General features: G+C 53.3%; 2 protein-coding genes across 2 annotated transcripts; one reads left to right on the top strand and one right to left on the bottom strand.

Moving 5' to 3' along the window:
* Window positions 1-36: 36 nt before the first annotated feature.
* On the bottom strand, window positions 37-5,459 carry GNB2 (G protein subunit beta 2). Its single transcript, XM_026516117.4, has 10 exons — window positions 5,077-5,459; window positions 2,626-2,771; window positions 2,383-2,421; window positions 2,159-2,265; window positions 1,764-1,827; window positions 1,518-1,680; window positions 1,357-1,423; window positions 890-1,091; window positions 583-799; window positions 37-515 (listed from the first exon to the last, which is right to left on the bottom strand). Exons 2-10 carry the CDS (start codon window positions 2,680-2,682, stop codon window positions 409-411), a joined length of 1,023 nt encoding a protein of 340 aa, XP_026371902.1. The 5' UTR covers window positions 2,683-2,771; window positions 5,077-5,459; the 3' UTR covers window positions 37-408.
* A 5,145-nt stretch (window positions 5,460-10,604) lies between these two features.
* On the top strand, window positions 10,605-24,168 carry ACTL6B (actin like 6B). The gene is made up of 16 exons (XM_057315250.1): window positions 10,605-10,680; window positions 11,895-11,997; window positions 12,187-12,369; window positions 12,839-12,915; window positions 13,117-13,282; window positions 13,591-13,691; window positions 18,478-18,575; window positions 19,227-19,321; window positions 19,391-19,497; window positions 20,179-20,268; window positions 20,424-20,485; window positions 20,597-20,711; window positions 20,851-20,931; window positions 21,035-21,130; window positions 21,328-21,414; window positions 23,885-24,168. The coding sequence occupies exons 3-16, from the start codon at window positions 12,345-12,347 to the stop codon at window positions 23,963-23,965; spliced, it is 1,281 nt and encodes a 426-aa protein (XP_057171233.1). The 5' UTR covers window positions 10,605-10,680; window positions 11,895-11,997; window positions 12,187-12,344; the 3' UTR covers window positions 23,966-24,168.
* The last annotated feature ends 298 nt before the right edge of the window (window positions 24,169-24,466 follow it).

Here is a 24,466-nt window from a genome sequence, read left to right on the forward strand (position 1 = left end):
TCTGGAGTGAGAAAGACACAAGGGTAGAAGACCAGGTACAGAGTTGGAATTGGTTCCTTTATGGAAAAACTGAAAATATAATAAAAATTAAAATAAAACCAGTTTTAAAAAAGCCAGCCCCTGGAGTTTCTACCTCCTGCCTCTGGCCCTCCAGAGGGACGAGGCCCCAACCCCAGGGCAGCAAAAGGATGAGGGCTTTCTGCCCCTCCTCTTCCCCCATTCTATCCCCATCTTTATCTCCACAGTGGGGGCCCCCGGGAGGAACCAAACCTGGGTAGGGGAGCAGGGACCCAAGGCCCCGTGGCCCAGGGAGGGAGGCTTGGTGTGCACCCAGCCCCAAAGCTCCCGGCCTGTAGTGTGGGCATGGGCAGGGCCTCTCTTGGCCTGGGCCCAGTGGGGTGGTAGCTGTTAGTTCCAGATCTTGAGGAAGGAGTCCCAGGAGCCTGTGGCCACAGCCATGCCATCATCGGTGACCCCGAGGCAGCTCACACGGTTGTCGTGGCCGGCGAGGACACCTGTGAGGAAGGACCATCAGAACCTGGGCTCCCTGGGCCTGCCCGCCCCCCAACGCCCAGCACGCACCTGCACGGTCGCCCTTCATGGCGTCCCAGATGTTGCAGTTGAAGTCGTCGTAGCCGGCGAGCAGCAGCCGGCCGCTGCGGGAGAAGGCAACAGAGGTGATGCCACAGATGATGTTGTCGTGGGAGTACATGAGCAGCTCCTGGTCAGCCCGCAGGTCGAAGAGGCGGCACGTGGCATCGTCGGAGCCAGTGGTGAAGGCGTAGCCGTTGGGGAAGAACTGCGGGACACAGGGCCAGAGCGGGATGAGGGCACAGCAGAGCCGGGAGCCTGGCAGAGACAGACCAGCCCAGCTCGACCGAGAACTCACCGCCACGGCATTGATGTCTGACTCGTGGCCGATGAAGGTCTGTCGGCACATAGAATCCCGCACATCCCACAGCTTGATGGAGGCGTCACAGGCACCAGACACAAAGGTGCGGCCATCGGGGGCCAGTGACAGGGACATCACATCTCCACTGTGCCCAGCAAAACCCACTGTCTGCTGGCCTGTCTCAATGTCCCACAGGGCACTGGAGAGACAACAGAAAGAAGGGATCAGAGAGGAATGCTGGACCGACTCCCTGCCCCCCTTCCTCTCCACCATGTGAGCCCAGCCCTGTTAGAACCTCCGAGGAAGGGGCACACGGAGCCACTGGGTCACAGGAAAGGGGGGCGAAATGTTCAGAAGGCCCCTGCTCGCTCACAGCACGTAGTACGTGCTAAGCACCAAGGCAAGGGCACCCCAGGCAGGAAGTATTGGTGAGCCCCGACTACCTAGCCCTGGCAGGGCCTCACCAGGTGGTGTCCCCGGAGCTGGTGATGATTTGGTTGTCATCCAGGAAGCGGCAGCACGACAGGTACCCTGGGGAAAGGGGCTGGTCAGCCGAGTTTCCCAGGGCGGGCAGCACAACCCCTCCCCCCGCAATAGCGCCTGAGCCCTGCCAGGTCCCTCTCACCGGTGTGGCCAGGCAATTCCCGGCTGACCCGGACATTGCCCTCGCGGGTCTTGAGGCTGTAGATGGAGCAGATGTTGTCCAGCCCTCCACAGGCCACAAAGTTCCCTGAGGGCGCATAGGCACAGGTCATGACCCAGGAGGAGCGCAGAGGGATGGCATGGACCTGGAGAGAAGTGGCAGTGCCCAGGGTCGGAGCCAGCCGGGGCCTGTGGCCCCACCCCATCCAGCCTCAGGCACCACCTCTACCTTGTTGGTGGTATAGCTGTCCCAAATGATGAGCTTCCCGTCCTGGGAGGCGCTGACCAGCAGCCTATTAAAAAGTGGCAGAGGAGAGGCAGAGGGGTCAGGGTGTGACGCTCCCTCTGGAGACAGGACACCTTTCCTCCTCTCTCATCAGGTGGAAGGCCCTCTGAGACAACTCCCAGCAGCAGCCCAGAAGTGCCTGCCGGTATGGTCCTGTTTCCCACCCCCTAGGGCTGTCTGGGAGTCACTGTCTTTCCAAACACACTCAGCAACATAGGCATCCCGTTCATTCCACCAGATCAGCGAGGCTGCAACCCTGCCCCACTCTGCCTGCTATAAACTCAGCCCAGGGCAAACAAAAGCTCAGCACACGGCCCCAACCACACACACACACACACCTTGAGTCTGTCCCCCAGTGCATGGCATAGATTTTTGCCAGGTGCCCACGGAGGGTCCTCCGTGTCCTCATCTGGATTCTCCCCACTGGGTCCAGCCCAGCTGTGATCTGGAGGTAGAGGCAGAATGGGCTCAGGGAGGTTCAGGTGGCATGGCCCACCAAGCAGTATGCCTCAAACCCTTGCTCCTTCCCTAAACCCCAGGTTCGGCCCTGGATTCACCTCACCTGGGTCAGTGTTGAATCCCCACATGCTTTTCGGGCATCCTGTAAGAGATGGCAGAGACCATCAGAAAGAGGCAGGAGGAGAGGGGGAGGAGGAGGCAGGCAAAGAGGTGACAGAGGAGTGGAGAGGAGGAGACAGTGAGAGACTAGGGTAGCCACACACACAACGCCCCCCCCCAACCCAGTACATGCAGGCCACCTGGCCCTGCCTGCTCAGCCTCCCCAGCCCAGCGGCCAGGCCCTCACCCGGATCTGGTTCCGGAGCTGCTCAGCCTCCTGTCTCAGTTGCTCCAGCTCACTCATGGCGCCGGGCCCGTGGGGCGGGGTTGGGGGCGGCTGGGGGCCGCGGGACGGGGGCTGGGGGAGACAGCTCCTCGCCGCTGGCCCGAGGCCTGGGGGATGCAGGGCTGACGTCAGGCCCAAGGCCGCCGGGGAAGAAGGGGGAAAAGGCGGGGTTGAAACGCGGCCCGGAAGGGGTAAGCGCCGGTCGGAGGTGGGGGGAAGGGAGAGCAGCAGTGCCCGCGGTCCCCCAGGCGGAATCGGGGTCTCTGGCACAGGAGGGATGTTGCCCAGGAAGAGCTGACTTCCCCAATCTTCCTCCCGCCCCCCGGAAACGGAGCGGGAAGTGCAAGAGGAAGCGCAGGGGAAACCCCTCCCTCGGACAGCAGCCCGGGCGGGACACCCGCGGCAGGAACTGAAGGGGGGGACGGGGGGGAGGGGGCGGGGAGAGTCCCTTCGAAAACAGACCTGGCGTCCGCCCGGGCCCGCACAGGCGCCGCCCTCCTAACACCTAATTTTAAAAGGGGCGGTGCCTCTTTAAATTCACCCCCACACGCCGCACACCCTCCACACACACCCCCAGCTTCGACTGGGGTGGGGGAGAGACCAGAGGGGGAAGCTGGGCTGTTCGTGGGGTTGCCTAGGCAACCGTCACCCGGACTGAGAGCACCTCATTGGTGAAGTGCCCCCACCCTAGCCCTGTTGCCAAGGCAACCGCATCCACGGCAGAGACCTGTAGGGTGGGTGACCCCACCCCCGGCCCCATCGCCCCCGCCCGACCCAGCCTCCCGCCCCGACCCAGAACCGGCCAGGGTGGCTGTTTACAGGATTTGGGAAAGCCGATTGGCACTAATAGGTTCGGGACGGCTCACCCCGGATAATCCCCGGGCCGGCTGCGCCCCATTAGCCGCCCCCGGCGGGCGGAGGGGAGGGTGGCGGGGAAGGCAGCCCCAAGCCGCTGCTCCCTCCAGCGCCGAGGCCGCCCGCCCCGGCACGCCTGCAGAAAGCCCGTGGGAGCCTCTCTCGAGTAATTAGCGCTCCGAGGAGAGGTCCCCGGCCCCGAGGCGCGGAGCTGCTCTCTCCCAGACGCGGGCAGGCTGGCGGGCTGGCGGCCCCAAGCAGCCCGGCCCTGCGCCCTCGGCACCCCAGGGGCCCAGCATCCGGGCTCCGCGCCGGGGCCCCAGGGGCCTGGCTGGCTCCGCTCCAGGGCCGGGAGTCCTGCCCCCCTCCCTGGACACCTGTGTGATCTGGCCATGCACACTGCGCTCTGCCGACCCAGACGTCCCCCACCCAGCTCCCACTTCCACCAGGCCCTGGGCGTTCCTCTTCCCCACTGACATTTCCCCTCTGCCAGTTCAGCTTTCTACGCTAGAGCCGGGGGATGCCCCTCCAAGAAAGCGGGGAGCCGGGGGGTGGGGGTGGGGCAGGGTCTCCCACTCCACGTCCCCAGCTCCGGACAAAGCCCCTTCCTTCCAGCTGCCAGCAGCCCAGGCCGAGCGGCAACGCCAGAGGCCAGGGGCAGAAGGAAGCAGGCCAGGAGGAAGCCGCTGGGGGCGGGGGCGACGCTTCCACCCTTCAGCCCGCATCACCCTCCAGGGCCCCCTCGGCGGCCCCCGGATTCTGGGCCTGTATAGCAGCCGGGGCCCCAAGGAGAAGTGGGGGTGCCACCGCCTCCGCAGGTCTGGCGGGGCGAAGGGGAGGGGACATGGGAGGGTCCCGGATCTGGCAGCTGGAAGGCGCGGGCCAGTGCCGCGCTGCGAAGCGCAGTGGGCCTGGCCCTCCGGCCCCCACGACCTCCATTTTGCCCAAAAGAAAGCTTTTAGGCGTGGGATGAGGGAGTCGGGGAGCTAGCTGGGCTTGGGGTTAGGGCCAGTAGAGGGAACAGGGTGCCGAGGTCTCCGGTCTAGGGTAACGCGGCCAGAAAACACGGACAGAACCCAAATCGAGGGGAGGGTGGAGGCGAAGGGAAGGGTGGCCTCGCGGCCTTGCCTGCTTCTCTGAGGATTCTAGAGTTTTGCAAGGCGAATGCCGGCATGGGTGCAAAATGGGAGGACACGAGGGGTGCTACCCAGGGGCAAACGGGAGGGCGGTGATGGGGGGGAAGGGGGCGGGACGGGGCCTAGAGGAAGCCCGGAATTTGGCCCCCCAACTTCTCAGGGAGTAAGAGGCAGGAGAGGCTGGGATGGGGTCAGGCAAAATGCCCCTGACGGTGCAGGGAGCGCGTGCATTACTGGGGACGAGGGTCCCCCCAGTTCCCCTTCCGGGTTTGGGTGCGACGGAGCCAGAGGAAGGGAGGGGAGGTCTGGGGTGCTACGTCCGCTCCCAAGAGGCCAGATCAGGGAGACAGAAGGAAGAGAGGTTCCCCCACGGGAATTTGGGGCTGGGGGAGAGGAGGACTTCTTTTGTCAGCGGAGGTACCTGTGGCGGTGGGATTCTGCGAAGGGTCGCTAGAGGAGCGCGGGAGGTCCTGTCTTCCTCCGCGGCGGAGGCGGCAGCGGCGGCGACGCGGATGGATTTCCTCAGTCACCCCAACTCAACCGTCCAGCGCTGCTCTCCCCAGAGCGGAGGGATCCCGCCCGCCAGTGACGCGGCCGTCGCCGCCGCGCCCAGGACCCGGCTGGGCGAGACCAACTCCTTAGTGGGGGGAGCCCGGAAGGCAAAAGACCCCTTAAGGGGCAAGGATTGACTCCGTTACAACAAAGATACCATACCACACTATTTCGACGCAAAAAGGACCAAAATAAATGCTTTGCTTCCCAAAAAGGCGCAAGGCATCCCCCCTGGGACTGACAGAGGTGGTACCGGCATGGGGGGGGGAGGAAACCGCTCGCTGTCATGTGACCTACCCTCCCGGATTGGGCGGCTCCAGACTGGGCAGGGGAGCTTGACGCCCCAGTTCTAGGTTCGGCACGCCCCTGCCCCGGTGAGACCACGCCCCTCCACGGGCTGGGACCTTGCCCGAGAGATACCTACCCGCGCGCGACAGGGCCGGCGGCCCTGACGGGGCAGAGGGAGACAGCTGCTCTTCTGAAAGTCCCCGAGAAATGGTGCGGGCCCCTGAACCTGGGAATGGTGAGAAGAGTCGTGCTCGGGAAGTTCCCCAGCGTTGCCCACTGGGCTTTTGTAGAAGTCTACTGGAGTGCGTGACACTGTAACAACAACTCATATTTATTGAGTTCCATACTTATTTAATTCTCACGACAGTGCTGTGAATTTCAGTACTAGCATTGTCCCCATTTTATAGTAGTGGAAACAGGTTCCTAGGACTGCAGAGTTGAGATACGAACCAAGGCAGCTTTAGCGACTTCAGTGTGCGGTAATATCAATACTAGCCTCTTGAGGAACGCTCCCGTAGACCATCCTTGTAAAGGAATGAGAATGTAAGCATAGGCCTTAATTTCCACATCTGTAAAATGAGTGTTGACTGCTGCCTGCCCTGCGAGTCACGTTGGATTGTTACGAGATTCTGACAGATTGTGAAAATGATTTGGAAGGTTCAAGTCAATGAATAGTCTTCGCTGAGTCCTCATCCAATTTAAAAGTGAAAGTATCAAAACGGACTTTTTGTAGCCTCCGTTAAAGGCATTACAAGAAGCTTTCAAAGCACAATAATTTTTTTAAGAAAATAAGAAACTGAAGTCACATTTTTCCTTATGCATAAATCCCATTTATGTGCACTTACTGATTCAATGATATATTAGCAGTAGATGATAGATGTCAATTAGGCATTAGAATTTGGAAGGGACCTTACGGATAATTTACTTCAATTTCCTGTCAATCTACAGATGGGCAAAGTGACTTCCCAAAAGTCACTTAGAAAACTGGCAGCCTAGGACTAGAACCCAATTTTATTAATCTCTGTAGGGCATCTGACACTGCTTCCTCTCACTTTTGGCTTCACTTTTCCTCTCACTTTTGGCTAATACGCTTCTTCATTTTAATTCGTTTGACAAACATTCACTTAGTCTCAGTGATGTACGAGGCACTGTCCTAGGCACCGAGGATACAGCCATGAACACGTGCATCCTTCCTCTTCCTGAAGGGAGGTTACAATCTACAGAGCAGACAGATGGTAGATGATCATTGAAATAACAATTAGCGCTGGTGGCTTGGAAGTGCCATTTACTAAGAGCAGAACATTTGGGAGGGGACACATTTGGGGAGGAAGATCAAAAGTTTTAAGTTGGGACATGTTAGGTTTATAGTGCCTAGAAGTGCAATGAAGAATATTAAGAACGTGGCCATCAAAGCAGGCCCAAAAGAGTATGAGTTGGAATAGAGCCTTGAGAATGAGTGGCATTTTAGAGCAGATGAAGTCATAAAGAGGTTCAGGGAAAAGACAAGATGGCCTAAGACCAAGCCCTGAGGAACTCCAACATTAGAGGTCAGGCAGAGGAGAACAAGCTGCCAAAGGAGAAGTCAGAGAGCTAACAGGAAAATCAGGAGAATGTGGAGTTCTGGAACCCAAAAGAAAAGAGTGTTCCAAAAAGGGAATGGCAAACTGTGTTGAATGCTGCAGAGGGATGAAGCAAGACTGGACTGAGAAGTGTGCATGAGATTAAGTAATGTGGAAGGCCATTGGTGACTTTGTCAAGAGCACTTGCAGTGGGCTGAGGGTAAGTTAAAAAAATGAGGCAGTGGTGACAACCAAAGTGGCCAAAGCTCTGGGAATCTTGACTTGGAGGGGGTGGGGGGTAGAAAGGTGGGGCTACATACGGTGAGAGGAGCATTTGAAATCAAGATGTTTGTGTTTTGATAGGAGCTACTGGAACTTCTTTAGATGATGATGGGAAGGATGGGGGTTGGGGGATGTGAAGGATACAGATGGGTAGGGCATGGCCAATGGATGACCAATTTCTCTGAGAAGGCAGGAGCCCTGGAGCACATGTGGAGAACCTGGCTCTCCTTCCTCTGACTCTCCTTTCTCAGGCTTCTCCTTGGTCCTCCCCTCCTCCTCTGGGCATCTGTAAACATTGTTTCTCCCAGGATCCCAGCTTCAGCCTCCTTTTCTCAGTGGTGTCTTCCTCCATTGCTGTGACTATCCTTGAATTGCTTATACCTCTCAAATTTCCATCTCCAGCCCCAGATGTCCCCCCCCCCCAGTACAGACTTGGTATATGTCCAACTGCAGCCTGAATATCTTCACCTGGATGCTCACAGACACTGGTGTGCTGGAGGGAGCTGTGCCAGTTCACACCAGCTCACAAGAGCCTAGTGTGTACCTGTCTTCCCAACTCCTTGTTCAGTGAAGTCACGTTGATAGTAGTAACTTTTAATTGTCGTGGTAGGAGTATTTACACCATGGAAATTGGCAAAGGCTTCAGATCAGGGCTCCCTTTTCCAGAAGAGCTTATTCGTAAACCATTTACTATATGTCAGTAGTCACAGACATGTCACATCCAACACATTCAAAACTAAAGTAATCCTCTTCTACCCCACCCCACCCTGCCCAACACTACCCTTTCTCTGAATCTCTTGGCCCAGTTAATGGCATCACCATCCACCCAGGAGCTTCTCACACCCTCATTCCCCATATCCAAAGATGGTCAGCTGGTTAGGGTATAGGCCAAGCTGCTATCACAAAGAGTCCCCAAAATTCAACAGCTTAAGAGACAACTTTTTTTTTCTTCAAGGTTTTATTTATTTATTTGAGAGAGAGCACAAGCAGTGTGGAGGGGCAGAGGGAAAAGCAGACTCCCCGCTGAGCAGGAAGCTTGACGCAGGGCTCAATCCCAGGACCCTGGGATCATGACCTGAGCAGGAGGCAGATGCTTAACCAACTGAGCCACCCAGGCACCCCAAGAGACAACTTTAAAATAGATTCTCCAGGACCGTGGGGGCATTTCTGCCAACCTAACACCTTGCTTCCATCTCTGTGTCTAGTGTGGTCCAAACAGCTTTCCACAATCATACCTGAATTTCATCCATTGGGAAGGGGGGTGGGGTGGAAAGCACAAGTTCTTCCCTGTGTAAGGGTAACACTAACTTCTGCTCGGAGGTTGGCAACTTGCAAGGAAGGCTGGGAAATGTAGTCTCTAGCCATATACCCACCTTAAACATTATTAATAAAGAAAGAAGGGAGATGGCCATTGATGTAAGGGTAACAATCTGTGTCACTGGTGGATACATCTTGCCCATGCTGCCTCTTGTATATTGCTTAAATCCATCCCTTCTGCCATGTGCCAAATGCTATTACCCTGGTCTTAGCCTATATCCTGGCCTCTAAGATAGTTCCTCTCTATTCATCTACCAAAAAGCTGCCAGACATATCTTTCTAAAATGCAAAATAGATCATATAACTTTGTTGTTCAAAACTATGCAGTAGTTCCCTACTGGTTCCATGAGAAGGGCCAAACTTCATGACACACAGACTGGGCCTTGTCCCCTCTCAGAATGCCTTCCACCCCCACTCCAATTAGACTTCCTTGTCAGCTGGGAGAATTCAGCTCATTTTCTCAGGCTTGGTTTAAATACTGCCTCCCTGACCACACTGTTGTTTGTGCCCCACTGCAATGCTGGCTCCATTCCTGTTGTAGCCTTTACTGGACTGTTTATTTCTGGGCACTCGCCACCTTCACGAGGGAGGGGCTCCCTGTGAAGCCAAGACACTTGATTTATCTGGCAGAGGCCTGGGGGAGAGCTCACCGAGCAAGGAACAGACCCTCACAAGATGCCAAATAATTTCCAAGATGTGGGATCTGAGGGTCCTGGCCCTACCACCTTTAGTATCATTACCAGATGTTCAGGTTTGGCCAGCCTGAATGTAAGCCTGGAGGGCCTGCGGAACCTCCAGATGATTTTGATGAATTAGTTATTTAACCCTCCATCTTTCAGGACTGACATTAAACCCTAGGAGAGTCACATCAATTTATGTGAGCCATTTTACTCCTGGTGTCTATCAGGCACCTAGAGAACATCTATGAAATGAACAGATGCTAGGGAACATTTTCCCCAGGATCAATACTTTTCACACACCACAGTTCAAATCTCAGCTCTGTCATTTACTAGCTGAGTGACCTTGGGCAAGTCACTTAATCTATCCATGCCTGTTACCCCTACAAAGTGGGGATAATAATCAGGTCATTATAAGGGCTAAAGTACTTAACATTTGAAAAGCACTTATAATGCTTTACATCCAGGCAGTGGATGTTTTGTGTTTGCTAAATAAAAATAGAGTTTAGGTATGAACGAGTTGGTCTTTGGCCACTTTTCCAGTCTCATTTCCCCCTGACTCTGATCTCTGCCACCAGCTCATATGCAACCCCCCTTCAAGACTGAGCTCCTAACTCCACATATGCCAGAAATGTTCACGTTTCTAGAAATTTGCACATGCTATTCCCTGTGTGGAAGACCTTTCCCACCTTGTTCACCAGTGAACCCTTTCCATCCTTCACAATTCAGCTCAAACTTTACTTCTAGAAGCCTCCCTGGACTCTCAGAGACAGGTAGCCCCTCCTTCCTCCTGGCCCCCACTTCCCCACACTTCCATGCATGTGTGAGCTCCCCACTGCACCAAAACCCCTTGACAGCAGGGATAGATCTTAGGCATCTCAGGATTCCCATGCCTTGCACAAAGATGTTTGCTGAATCAATGAATGGATGGTGAAATATATTAATAACCTTTTACCTTAACCACTTACGTAATACAATAGAATCATAATACAATAGAATAACAAATGAAAATTGGCCACAGTTGACTGGGAGGTAAATCAAGTCCAGCCGTGTATTCAGCCAGCTGTAGTTTCTCCACAAACCATGAGAGGAAAATTCAGTTCTCATTACAATACTACAGATTTCTAACTTATGAACAATGATAGGAAAGCCTCAGAAACTCCCCAGGAACATTCTTAGGACCAGTGTTTACTGAACAGTCCTGCGTGCCCAGCTCTTAGCCAGGCACTTGATTCTGGCATCAGATTGAGTCCTCATTCCCACCCATCCTACAGCTAGGGACGGTGAAGCTTGGACCGGGACACAGAAGTTTATGAAATAAGGTCATCTTTCAAGTGGCTGATGAGAGATGTGAGTTCTAGTCCTGGCTTTGCCCCAATAGTCTGTGTGACCCAAGACAGGGCCCTGCCTCCATCTGGGGAAACCCCTGTGAAATCCAAGGGCTGGATCCATGATCAGTAAGGTTTCTCCTGACTTGGGGTAGTCTCTGAATCTGAGGCCCCGACTGGGTTAAGGGATGGGTGATGGGAACTGACAAGGTGAATTTATAGGGAAGTGAAGCAATGTCATTAAATCTCAACAAAAGGAGAGGTGCAGGCCACAAATAGAATCACTTTCCACTCCAGTGTCCCTGTAAGCCTCCCCTCAGCAATAATAATCATAACAATAATAATTGTGTAAGATAAAGACATGCAGGTGCCAAGAAGTCAAGAGACTCATCCAGTCATCTAGGTCTCATTTATAGAGGCCAATGACTAACTCACTCAGGAATATTTCAGTTTCCCAATAGAGTCAGCTGTCTCCCCTACAGCTCACCTCTCCCACTTAAGCCTGGACACCTCCAGACTGAGGTGCTAGGCCTGGGCTCCCAACCAACCTTGGGCATTTGAAATGCCAATGTTGCCAATGGGTAATCAATGAGCCACCTTAAACCATCTGTCCTTTGGGTGGGGACGGGTGGAGTCTCTTCCAGAGTAGGTATCTGGTGAGCAAAGAAACTTCTGGGGCATTGGCTGTCACAAGGTACTCTCTTCCTGTGCCATCCATGATCTTTTTATTGGGGGGGGGGGGCAGGGAGACCAAAACCTGCCATCCATGGCCTTAATGCTCTCCCCACCCTCAGCAAATAGGTGGGAGTGACCTCAAAACAAGTGTATTCACATGCATATACATACACACACGCACACACATGCATATGCACACGCACAGGTATCCTGACACGCATAAACACATACATACAGGCATACATCGACACACATGCTCACATAAGAGTCTCTCAGCTAAGCCAGGCTGTTGGAGCTGCTCCTTCACCTTTGCTATTAAAACTGCTGTGGAGGTGGTGGCAGGCCAGGAAAACAGCTGGGGAGAAATAATGAGGAAAGGAAGCTAAAGATGGGTTAGTTGAACACGGGTACACGTGTATGTGTAGGGCCCACGCACTGGGGATGGGAGAGGAAAAGAAGGGCCATTAGAAAGACAAGGACGGAAAGAAACAGGGAGAAGATGGAGACACACCCCCTCCTATACCACTCTTTCTTTCCTTCTGCCTTTCCCTCCTTCGCCAGGTGATTTCATTCAGGCTTGAGTATGGCAGAACCTTGCTCTGAAGCCTGAGAATGGACAACTCCCCAGGACTATGGTGCCCTCTCCTCGACCCCATTTAAAAAGGTAAGGGAGCAGTCACTCTGCGGCGTCCTGGCCTCCAGATGGACAAGGTTTCCATCCCTTTTGTACGCGTGCTCTCTACCTGGCTATCCCTTAGGGTCAGTCTCAAAGTCCTTGCTCTCCCCTCCCCGATCTTAAAGTTGCGGTGTCTGCCCCTTTAAAGCAGCAGCCCCCGGTCAGGTTATTGTCTAGCTTTGCAGCCAATCGGCGGCGCCATTGGGGGCGGGGGATCCGGCCTCCTGATTGGCCACCGCGCGCCCCGCCCCGCCCGGGATCCCGGGAGCTGTCCGGCCGCCTCGGTGCTGATCCCGCCGCCGCCCACGGGCCGTGAGCCGCGCGGAGAGGGCATTATGAGCGGGGGCGTCTACGGCGGAGGTGAGCTAGCCTTGGGCTTCATGCTCCCCAGCCTGTCGCGGCCTCACCGGCAGCCCTGCACCCCGAACCCGCGCGACCTAATCTCTGGGCACCCCAGGGCCTGTCACCCCGGCGCTAGAACGGGTTTGGGTCCTGCGCCACTCCTACCTTGGTCCTCGCAGGTCGGTCGCTTGCGTGCACTGGGCTCACTCTTCACCATCCAACTCACCTCCTCCCGGCCCCCCCACCCGGCCCCTTCTTTCCCGGCAAGGAGAGTGGCCTGAATAAGGCCACCGGGCAAGAAGGGACTCTGGAGGCTTGACCCCCACTCCCAGGACCCCGGACTCCAGGCCGATCTCCCACCTGCCCCTGCAAGCGTTGAAGGTGGCGAGACTATGGCTCTGCCCTGACCTCCTCTTGGAGCTATCCGGGGTGGGGGGGGAGGCAGAGTTTGGGAGAGGTCCCCTCACACACCTGTCTCCCCGCACAGATGAGGTGGGGGCGCTCGTCTTTGACATTGGCTCCTTCTCAGTCCGCGCTGGGTACGCTGGGGAGGACTGCCCCAAGGTGAGCCTTCCAGCCCTGTCCCCAAATCCTAGGGGCTCCGGATTCCCCTCCAGGCTTCCCAGTGACCCAGGATTCTCACAACAGAGAAAAGCTCTGCAAAGCGGGAATGTGGGAGTAAGCCCAGGGGCGGGCTGAGGGCCTTGCTATGGGCCTGGACAGGGGCAGGGGGTTGATCCATTTTCCTGCCCATGCCCCCTCCAGGCTGACTTCCCCACCACGGTGGGGCTGCTGGCCGCCGAGGAGGGGGGTGGGCTGGAGTTGGAGGGGGAGAAAGAGAAGAAAGGGAAGATCTTCCACATCGACACCAACGCCCTGCATGTGCCTCGGGATGGAGCGGAGGTCATGTCGCCCCTCAAGAATGGCATGAGTAAGGAGCCCCCACCCACCATCTCCGGCCACAGACCCGGAGCCCACACACCACAGCCCGGGACACATCGCCCCACACCCATGGAGTCTACCCTGCAGCTGCCCACATCCCAGGAATTCCCTCACAGCTTCCCACAGCTGCCTGGTTCCCAGCCCAGGGTCCCGAAAGATTCCTAGAAAGGGGGGATTTCTGCTGGAACTGATCTCACTTCCCCTCCCCTGGACTTGGCCTCCCTCCTTCCTTTGCCTCCTGTCTCTGGACCCCTGCTGGCCTACCCTCATCTCTCCACACTGGTCTCCTGGCCCCAGTTGAGGACTGGGAATGCTTCCGTGCCATCCTGGATCACACCTACAGTAAACACGTGAAGTCCGAGCCCAACCTGCACCCAGTGCTCATGTCAGAGGCCCCGGTAAGTGCCTCACCCAAACCCTAGTCCAGCCCCAGGGGCTTCCTACCTCCTTTCTGCCATTCACTTCTCCCTCGAAAGCATCTGCCATCCATCACTCCACTTCTCAGACTTCTTCCAACTCCACTATCTTCAAGCACTTTTTTTCTCCCTGGTTTTAGTCTCTATCCCTCTCTCTTCTCCTGTTTTATCCATCATATCTTTTGCCCATTCAGGCTTATCCACTGCTGTCCTTCCACCCCCAAAGTCCTTTTTGGACTCTTTAACTTAAAATTTTTGTCAGTGTTATATATGCACATAACCAATTTGCTTTATAAAGTATGTGAAGGAAAAAACTGCCATTCATATCAGATTACTTCCATTCCCCTTTTCCAGAGGCAACTGCTTTTCTTTTAGATGAGTTTTGTCATGTTCTTCCATACCTCCAAATATCACACTCAAAATGCTCTTGTGGATTTTATAGTTTTAGGCATCAATTTCCCACTGTAGAAAATAAACATTGAGGGGCACCTGGGTAGCTCAGTTGGTAGAATGTTGGGACTCTTGATTTCGGCTCAGGTCATGATCTCAGGGTCCTGAGATCGAGCCCCACCTAGGGCTTCACGCTGAGCTGGAGCCTGCTTGGGATTCTCTCTCTCCCTTGCCCTATGCCCCTCCCCTGCCTCGAGCGTGTGCACTCTCTAGGAAGGAAGGAAGGAAGGAAGGAAGGGAGGGAGGGAGGGAGGGAGGGAAAGAAAGAAAGAAAGAAAGAAAGAAAGAAAGAAAGAAAGAAAGAAAGAAAGAAAGAAAGAAAGAAAGAAAGAAAAGGAAAGGAAGAAAGAGAAAGAAAGGAGGAAGGAAGGAAAGAGGAAGGAAGGAAAGAAAAGAAACATTGAGCTCTCTTTCCTCCTCCAGCTCACACCACACACTTCCCTCATTCCCCATCTTTAAATACGGTTGTATTTTAGATTTTTTAAAAAAATCATTATTCAGTATTTACACTTATATTTCTGTATGCCAATCAGGTCTGAGGTGGGCAATAAACTATGGTCACTTTTCTTTCCTGCACAGCTGTTTTTCCTAGAACTGAAAATTGTGCTGGTTTTTATTTTGTTTAGCTTTCTATTTATTTAATAATATGACCCTAAATTATTCATCTGCTTATTACCCATCGCTTATGTTATCTATATCCTTCCTCAAAACATTAACTCCATTAGGTATTCTATCAATTTCATCTTCTTGAAGAAATCTCTCCAAAGACGCACTGATTTGCTCCACTTTGGACTTGTTGCCCTCTACACAGAGGACATAACTCTCAATCCCGACATCTCTCTTCACCATCATCTTAGGGCATCTCTTCACCTCTCTCCTGTGCTAGAAATCCTATTTTTGTATCTCATTACTTCTTATCTTGATGTATTCCCTTGTTTTCATGGAGCACGTCCTCTAGTAACTGCCTTAGAAAGGTCATGAGAAGTAAAATTTTTAAGACCTTGCATGGCTTACCTTGATTGATAGCTTAGCTAGGTATAACATTCCAGATTGGAAATAATTTTTTTCTTCAGAATCTTGAAGGTACTTTTCCATTGTCTTCCAGCATCTACTGTTGCCAACAAAAAGGCAGAGTTATCTAATCCCTGATCTTTTGGTGTAATGTTTTTCTTTGTGAAAATTTATAGAATTTTCACTTTGTCCTCAGTGTTGTATAATTTCTCAATATTGTATTGTTTAATTTTCATCCATTGCTCTAGACACTCAATATGTCCCTTCAATCTGAAAGCCTATGTCTTTCAATTCTGTGAAAAAATAAGTCAGTAATTATTCAATTAAGTAGTTTTAATTACTTATTTGATTATTTATTTCTCTCAATATTCTCTGTTCTCTCTTTTGGAAAATATTGTTTGGATTTTGCACCCCCTGAACTGGTCCTCTCATTTTCTTATCTTTTTTTCTTATGTTTTCCTTCCTTTTCTTTTTTCCTCTAATTTCCAAGATATTCCCTCAACTTTATTCAACGCTTCTATTGAGTTTTTCATCTCTCCTCCTGTATTTTCAATTTCCAAGAGCTCTTTTTTGTTCCACGAATGTTACTTTTTAGGACATCCAATCCTTTCTTCATGGGTGCAATATCATCTGTTAGGTCACTCAGAATATTATTAGTTTTGTTTCTGTTTTTGAAAGTTTTCATTTCTCTGTATGATCTCTGTTCTTCCAAATTGCTTCTTTTCCACCTGTACCTTTTTGGGGGGGAGGTGGGGTCTCTTTCTCATTTTTGAGGCTTTTCTCAGATTTCTGAAAAATCCTTGGTTTTCTGCTTATGTTTGCAAGTGGTTGACTGAAGCACTGATTGGAAGCTGTGTGGGGCAGGGCACTCATTGACTGTGATGATCGAGGATGTTGCTGTAGGATGACTTGCCTGGGATGACTGATAGGCAGCCTCTGTTAATTGGCATCTTTAGATCTCTGATGTAACCCACAGGGAGGACTTGTACTCTACAGACAGGCCTGGCCACCCCCTTTCTGGGACCCAAGTGAGGGAATAGGGCCAGGGCTTTCCCCATTTAATATGCATGGAATCACTTACTTCTTCTGTTTTAAGTATAGTGTCTTCACTCCTGACTGTGTCAAGTGTCCCACCAGTCCAGAGACCCTCAGTTTTACTCTAGGGAATAAACTTCCAGTCTTCTGCAGAGGTTGGGGTGGGTAATAACCCAGTGATATGGAACTGGGGAGAGAGTTTCAGGAGCTGTTGCTTGAATGGCTTTAAACAATCTAGTTTTAGCTTTCCCTTAAACTTAACTGCCAGAGGTACCCAAAACTACCACTTCCTGAACCCCCTGAGGGTTCTGCAATTTGACAAAGGTTATTCCTGGCTTTCTCCACTACCAGCTCAGGAGTCAGTGTTCTTGAATCTGTTAAGACAGTTACCAACTATCTGATTTCCAACCTTCAACACTAGTTGCTGTTTTCTCCTTCCTTATTATTCCCAAACCTTGAGGGTGTCTGTCTATCTCTACCTCTCTTTTTTTAGGTAAAATTCACACAACATAAAATTAACTTTTTTAATGTTAACAGTTTGGTGGCACGAAATACATTCACAATGTTGTGTAGCCATCATCTTCATCTAGTTCCCCAACTTTTTCATCACCCCCAAAGAAAATACATTTTCATCAATCTGTTTCTCTCTACTCTCCCTGCCCTTGGCAGCCATCAATCTGCTCTCTGTCTCAATGAATGTGTCTATTCTGGATCTTTCTTATAAATGGAATCATACAACATGTGACTTCTCATGTCTGTATTCTTTCACTTAGTATAATATTTTCAAGGTTCACCCATGCTGTATCATTTATCATTATTTAATTCTGTTTCATGGCTGAGTAGCATTCCATTGTATGGCTATACCACAATTTGTTTTTCCAGTTTATCCATTCACGGATTTTTGGGTTGTTTCCATCTGTGGCTATTGTAAATAGTGCTGTTATGAACAGTTATGTATATGGATTTATTTCAGTACCTGTTTTCAGTTCTTTTGGATATATAATTAGGAGTGGAATTGCTAGGTCATATGGTAATTTTATGTTTAACTTTTTGAGGAACTACTGATTGTTTTCCACAGTGGCTGAACCGTTTCACCTTCCTACTAGCAATGTGCAAGGGTTTCAATTTTTCTATATCCTTTTATTTTTCTTAATTATTAGCGGGTATGAAGTGGTATCTCATTGTGCTTTTGAATTGCATATCCCTAATGGCTAACAATGTTGAGCATCTTCTCATGTGCTGGTTGGCTTTTGTGGCTCTATGTTTTTTGTTTGGTTGGTTTGTTTGTTTGTTTGTTTTTTACTTTTGGAGAGACAGAGAGAGTACAAGTGGGAGAGGCAGAGGGAGAGAGAGAGAGAATCTCAAGCAGACTCCACGCTGAGCACAGAGTCCAGTGAGGGGCTCAATCTCACAACCATGATATCACAACCTGAGCCAAAACCAAGACTCAGATGCTTAACCAACTGCACCACCACTCTGGGACCACCCCCTTTTAAGAAAAGTAACCTCTGTGCCCAATGTGGGGCTCGAACTCATGACTCCAAGATCAAGAGTCGCGTGCTCTACAGACTGAGCCAGCCAGGCGCCATTGGTTTATGTCTTTTTTAAATTGCCCCCCCTTTTTAAGATTTTATTTATTTGTTTGAGAGAGAGAGACAGAGAGAGCATGAGCAGAGGGAGAGGCAGAGGGAGAAGCAAAATCCCCACTGAGCAGCAGGGAGCCCAATGCGGGGCTCTATCCCAGGACCCTGAGATCATGACTTAAGCTGAAGGCAGATGCTTAACTGACTGAGCCACCCAGGTGCCCCTAAATTACCCCTTTGTTATACTTTTGCTGGAATCTTGGAAGAGGATAAAATTGGATGTTTGTATTCCACCAACAATTTCTACCAGAAATCCTCTTCCCAGCTTTCTTGACTCTGAGATGATTAAAATGAGGAAGAGGGATAAACTGGAAGCTCAAAGGAGCCCGAAGTGTATATTGTACAATAAAGAACAGTGAGCCAGAAATCAAGAGACAATGACTCTACCAACCTCTACAAAGGGCTTTGCGTGTGAACTTGGTCAAGTCACTCTTCCTCTCTGAGTTTTGTTTTCTTTAGCTGGGTTTGGATTGTAATCTTTAAAATTCTTCATAGTTCTCACATTCTAAGGGTCTGTGTGGATCAAAGACCCGACCTCTGTCCCCAGTCCAAAGTGTGTGTGTGTGCACACGCGCTTGGGTCTGTGCCTCTCCCTTTTTGAATCCTCCCCTCCTGCATTTTCTCCCCAGTGGAACACACGGGCCAAGCGGGAGAAGCTGACAGAGCTGATGTTCGAGCAGTACAACATTCCTGCCTTCTTCTTATGCAAGACGGCTGTGCTCACCGCGTATCCTCTGGCTTGAGCTGCCCTGGCTGGGTGGAGGGCCAGGGCGGGGTTTATGGTGTGCCAAGCTGGAGGCTGGACCTGATTCTGTGGAGATCAGTGTCCTGGATGGGCAGGCACCTACCCTGTGCTCCATTAGTGCAGAGGGGCCCCTGTGGGCTAAGTGCCTTTGACCCTGGGGTGGCCAGATCAGCAGCTCTCTCCTATTCCTTGGATCAGGCTGAACAGAGAGAAAGAGAAAGAGAGAGTTGGACCACATAGACAGCAGGGGCTGGGACTGGAGAGAACAGGGAGGAATATATAACACTGAGGAGTTTCCTCATTTTTTAAGGCTCTGCCTTGCATTGACCCCTGTGCTAGGCACTGGGGCAATATGGCCCCTCATTTCAAGGAGCCCACAGAGCACTGAACCAATACTAAAAACAAACTGGGAGCTCAGAAGGAAGGAAAAGAGGAAGAAGTTGTGATTCAGACAGGAAAGAAGAGACAGGGGTCTCAGGAGCCTTTCTCCAGTGATGGGTCATAAACCAGAATGAGAGATTTGCAGACCGTGGATGGGCTGGACCAGGAGAGCAGAGAGTGACCAGGCCGAATCAGAGTCCCAGTCCCCTCACTTGCTGCTGCTGTCTCTTTGACCTACCCATCCTGCACCAGCTTTGCAAATGGACGTTCCACAGGCTTGGTGCTGGACAGTGGGGCCACCCACACCACAGCCATTCCAGTACATGATGGCTATGTCCTGCAGCAAGGTGGGCTTCGAGAGGGGTTGGGGATGCCTTGGGGAGGGGACCAGGCCCTGACACCCCCTTCCTTTCCAGGCATTGTCAAGTCACCCCTGGCAGGGGACTTCATCTCCATGCAGTGCCGGGAACTCTTCCAAGAAATGGCCATTGACATCATTCCGCCTTACATGATTGCAGCCAAGGTGCGGCCTCTGGGGGTCGTAGGCGCTCACCCTATGACTATTGACCCAAGGACAGGCTAGACGTCAGAGAGGGGAGCAACAGGGTCCCCAGAGGAGCCTGGATCCAGTTCCTTAATTTACAGTCAAGGCCTCAGAGATCGGACAGCCTGAAGGACATGGCCAAGGTGGTACCAGCCAGCTGGTAGCAGATGTGTGAGGGCCAGTGTGGTTAGACCCAGGTTCAAGGTCTGCCTCTGCCATGTGAGAGCTGTGTGACCTAGAACAGGAGATCGAATCTCCCCGCACCTCAGTTTCTTCTCCTGTGAAGTGAATAGCAGCATACAGGGCTGCTGTGAGTGCTGAGACATGGCATACAAGGGTCCACCCTGGACCCCCACATGGAACATGTCTCAGGAAAAGGCTGCTTCTTTAAGGTTCTCGTCTCCCACTGTATTCCCCATGCCCTCAGCTTTCTCTGGCTGGGGCCTTTCAGGTCAGCCGTACCTGCTGTCTGAGTGGCAGACATGGGGACAGGCTCTCCCCATTCTCTCTCCTTTGACAGGGAAGAAGGAGAAACCCCTTTTGTTGGGCAACAGAGCAAAGAACCCAGTTCCTGTTAGCTGCAGGAGCACAGGTGTGGTCGGGGGGGTGCTGGGCAGGGGTGGAGTGGGGAAGGGTGCTCATAGGCTTTGTGCCCCACAGGAACCCGTACGGGAGGGTGCCCCTCCAAACTGGAAGAAGAAGGAGAAGCTACCCCAGGTTTCCAAGTCCTGGCATAACTACATGTGCAATGTGAGGAGAGAGTCCCCCGAAACAGCCCCGGCCCCTCCCCAGCTCCTAGGCCCCTGCCATGAGTAGAGGGGAAGGGACTGAGAGGCCCTGCAGGCGGGTTGCTTGGCGGTGCTGTGGAGGGGGACCAGGCCCTCACCAGCTCCCTGGGTCCCCAGGAGGTGATTCAGGACTTCCAGGCCTCTGTGCTGCAGGTCTCAGACTCGCCCTACGATGAGCAGTAAGTGGACCCCACAGCCCAGGGGTGGGAAAGAGAACAGCCCGGGACTCCGGGGGGTACCTCTGGTCCTCTATGAGCACCCCAGGCAGAGTCTCTCTCTTTCCTGGTCAGGGTGGCCGCGCAGATGCCCACAGTGCACTACGAGATGCCCAACGGCTACAACACAGACTACGGCGCCGAGCGGCTCCGCATTCCCGAGGGCCTGTTTGATCCTTCCAATGTCAAGGTTGGCCCAGGTGGAGGGAATTGAGGTGGGGGCTGGTTGGAGTCCCCGGATGCCGGCATGGGGGGCAGGGCTGGGAAGGATCACTGGGGTCCGGGAAGAGAGGGCAGAAGCCCAAAACCCAGGTCACCTTTCTCGGCAGGGCCTGTCGGGGAACACCATGCTTGGTGTGGGCCACGTGGTGACCACCAGCATCGGCATGTGTGACATCGACATCCGCCCGGTGAGGCCCGGGCGAGCCTGTGTCTGGGCAAAGGGGCACAAGAGCAGTGGGGAGACGCAGAGGGGCTGTGCCCTGAAGGCATGCTGCTCCTCTCTGCTCTCAGGGCTTGTATGGCAGTGTCATTGTCACAGGCGGGAACACGCTGCTCCAGGGCTTCACGGACAGGCTCAATCGAGAGCTTTCCCAGAAGACCCCGCCGGTAGGAGCCCACCCCAACCAGGGACCTGGCTTAGCTCTTCAGGACCCAGTCCCAGTCCTTCCTCCTTCCCCAACAGCAAACCTTCTGGCCACCAGAGCAGACCCCTCCCCCTGTGGCTTCCCAGTCTTCCCCACTTCCAGCCCTGTCCCTTCCCAGAACCCAGGTGTCTGCTTCCCCCAGCCCCTCTTTCCCCCCAGAGCATGCGGCTGAAGCTCATCGCCAGCAACAGCACCATGGAGCGCAAGTTCAGCCCCTGGATCGGGGGCTCCATCTTGGCCTCACTGGTGAGAGGGAAGGGGCCTGGCCTCGCACTGACTGTGGGAGAGGGGCAGACCCAGACAGCCCCATCCCCTTGTGTGCCTCCTTATTCATTCATTCAACAAACATTTATTTTTGAGGAAGAGCAGTCAGTGCTTCCAGAAGGGTGAATATGCCATCAGGACAAATCAGGGAGCAGGACAGGAAGGTGGAGAGATTGGTTGGGGTTGAGATTGTGCATGAGGCAGAGGGGAGACCCTGAAGGTTTGGGGTGAGGAAGCAATGGGACAGTCCCAGGTGTGTTTGAGAAGACTGCGTCAGGCATGAGTATTTGGAGATCAGGCTGTGAGCTGGACACGGGAGGACTTTGCGAGGAGGCTCCTTCTGTTGTCCCGGAGTCAGAGTGAGTCCTAGTGAGGATGGGGTGCTGGGCAAGAGGCAGACAGAGAAGGAGACAGGCAGGCTGGTTCTGGGGCAGTAGGTGGGGAGTTCTGTCTGGGCCTGCTGCTGGGCACAGGGGGCTGGAGGTGCAAACTTTATCTCACGGGTGTCAGCCACGCAGAGGGGACGGTAGGGCCATGACAGAGCAGGAAGGACATCTCCTAGAGGGGCAGCCCCCAAGGAGACAGAAACAAGGGTCAGAAATACAGGAAGCTGACAGTGTGAAGTCAGCTGGGGGCCGGGAACCTGTCAGCCATACAATTCCTGTGGGCCTACCTGTGTGCCCAACGTAGTCCCCGCTCCAGGAGCAGACCCCGTCCAGAGGCTGAGAGCATTAAGCAGGAAGTCACCACAAAGTGTGGGGGTCTTCCTTCAAGGGAGGACCTGATCTAGTTCAGGGGTCACGAAGAGCCTCCTGAGGAGCATTCAAGCTGAGACAGAAGACTGAGTAAGAACTCTTGAGGCAAAGAGGGAGAGAGGGTGTCTGGGCCATGGAGAGAGGCAGGCGAGACCAAAGGCGATGGGCAGACGCAGTTGGACCCGAATGCAGGAAGCTCGCTGGGACAGCAGAGTGGAGAGTGGCTTGAACGGAGCTGCTGTGGTCTCCACTGTGACTGGGGCTTGACAGAGGAGTGGGTATCAGGCTGTGGAACCCGGAGCTCGTCAGAGGTTCAACGGACAGAATGTGGGCAGCGTGTGGATACACGAAGTTAGAGAGAAAGAGTCCAGGACGACGCCCAGGATGCTAGCTCCTGGCAGCTGTGTCCCACAGGAATGTAATGCGAGCCACATATGCAACTTTAAATTTTCTAGTAGCCGTATTTTAAAAGAGCCCCAAGAATCACGTGAGGTTAAATTTAAAGAGTATTCTTTATTTGGGGCCCCTGGCTGGCTCAGTCGGTAGAGCATGCGGCCCTTGATCTAGGGGTTGTGAGTTCGAGCCCCATATTGGGTGTAGAGATTACTTAAAAACTGAGTCAGCCAGATGCCCCTACTTAAAAATAAAATCTAAAAAAAAAGAAAAGAGAGAGAGAGAACACATTTATTTAACTCAATATATCCAAAATATTATCATTTCAATGTGTGATCAATATAAAAATGAGATTTTTACATTCTCTTTCCTGGACTTAGTCTTCAGTATCCCTTGTGTATTTTCTAATGGTAGAGCACATCTCAGTTCCGACTAGCTACACTTCAAGTGCTCAGTGACCACAGTATTGGCCAGCACTGGTAGAGAAGGTGAGAAAGACCACCAAAGCAGGTTTGAGCCAGGCCTGGGGGAGCTCAGTGGTGGGCATGCCGAGTCTGCGGCCCTGAGGGACTCAGAAAGAGGTGTCCAAAGCACAGCTGAGTATTTGGGTCTAGTATTTAGCTTCAGCAATGGGAGAATGAGGGAGGGATAGGGGTTCAGTGCATGAGCAGAACTCCCAGGAGTGGGTGAGCTGCTTCCGGAAGGCTTGAACTGTGAGCCCGGAAGAGAAACAGGGACAGTACCAGGGGCACGAGGCACTAGCTCTCAGGCAGGGATTAAGCAACCATCAGAGAAGGGACAGTCTGAGATGCCCAGCGCTGAGAGACCCTCAAGGGGCAAGGTTCAACGAGGGGGTGGCGTGCAGAGTGAAGAGAACTCCAGTGAGGGTGGAGGAAAGATTCTTCATGGGAATATGGGAGACTGGACAAGTTTGTAAGGCCTGATGGAGTGATAGGTGCAGGAGGCATTGGGGAAGGGGTTGGGGGGGGGCAGGCTGGCTGTAAGCTCCCCTACCCAGCTCTAGCCCAGCGGTGGCCCAGGGCAGACAGATGTGCAATAAATACTTGTTGAATGAATGAATCAACGTCATGATTGAATTACAGGAGTGGGGGTATTCACCCTCTGAATGTGAAGGAGGGCTGGGAGGCTTGGGGAGGTCGCTGCTGCTGAAGGGATTGGGCGGGGTCGGAAGGCAGGAGGAGGGTTTCGGAGAGGCAGGGCCTGCACGGGTGGAATGGGGGGAGGCGCGACCCCCCTCCTCCTCCGGGGGCGTCCTGAGGTCCTCTGTCGTCCCCCGCCCCCAGGGCACTTTCCAGCAGATGTGGATCTCCAAGCAGGAATATGAGGAGGGAGGGAAGCAGTGCGTGGAGCGGAAGTGCCCCTGAGGGCGCCCCCTCAACACCCACACGCCATCCAGCCGCGGTGGGGTAGGGGACGCCGAAGGCGGGGAGAGGGTTTCCCCGCTCTGCCTCCGCCAGCGCAGATCGAAGCCCCCACCCCATGCCCTCGTCTCTGCCCCTCCCCTCCCGTCCGCTTAGATTGTGATGTTTCTGGGTTGAAAGGAGTAAAAATGTTTTAAGAAAAAAAAGTTTGGCATCCTTGCGGGGGGGGGCGGGAGTGGGGGACAGAGGCCCTGGGGGGAGGCGAGGGGAGGTCCACACCTACGTCCCTTGGTGACCCCACGGTGGACGCCGGGGCAAAGTCTGCGGGCCGGGGCAGAGCCCCAGGAGCCACAGAAGCCTCAGGTTTCAAAGGGGCCGCGACGCAGGGAGGATCACGCAGTGAGGCTCCGGCAGAGGCCCGCGAGAAGGCCCCCAGCTAGGAGCAAAGGCCTCCAGCTAGGTGCTGGAGACTCGACCCCAGGGGGGTTGGGGCGGAGCCAGGGC

This window comes from Ursus arctos, unplaced genomic scaffold (genome assembly GCF_023065955.2).
Source record: "Ursus arctos isolate Adak ecotype North America unplaced genomic scaffold, UrsArc2.0 scaffold_2, whole genome shotgun sequence".
Taxonomy (NCBI): domain Eukaryota; kingdom Metazoa; phylum Chordata; class Mammalia; order Carnivora; family Ursidae; genus Ursus; species Ursus arctos.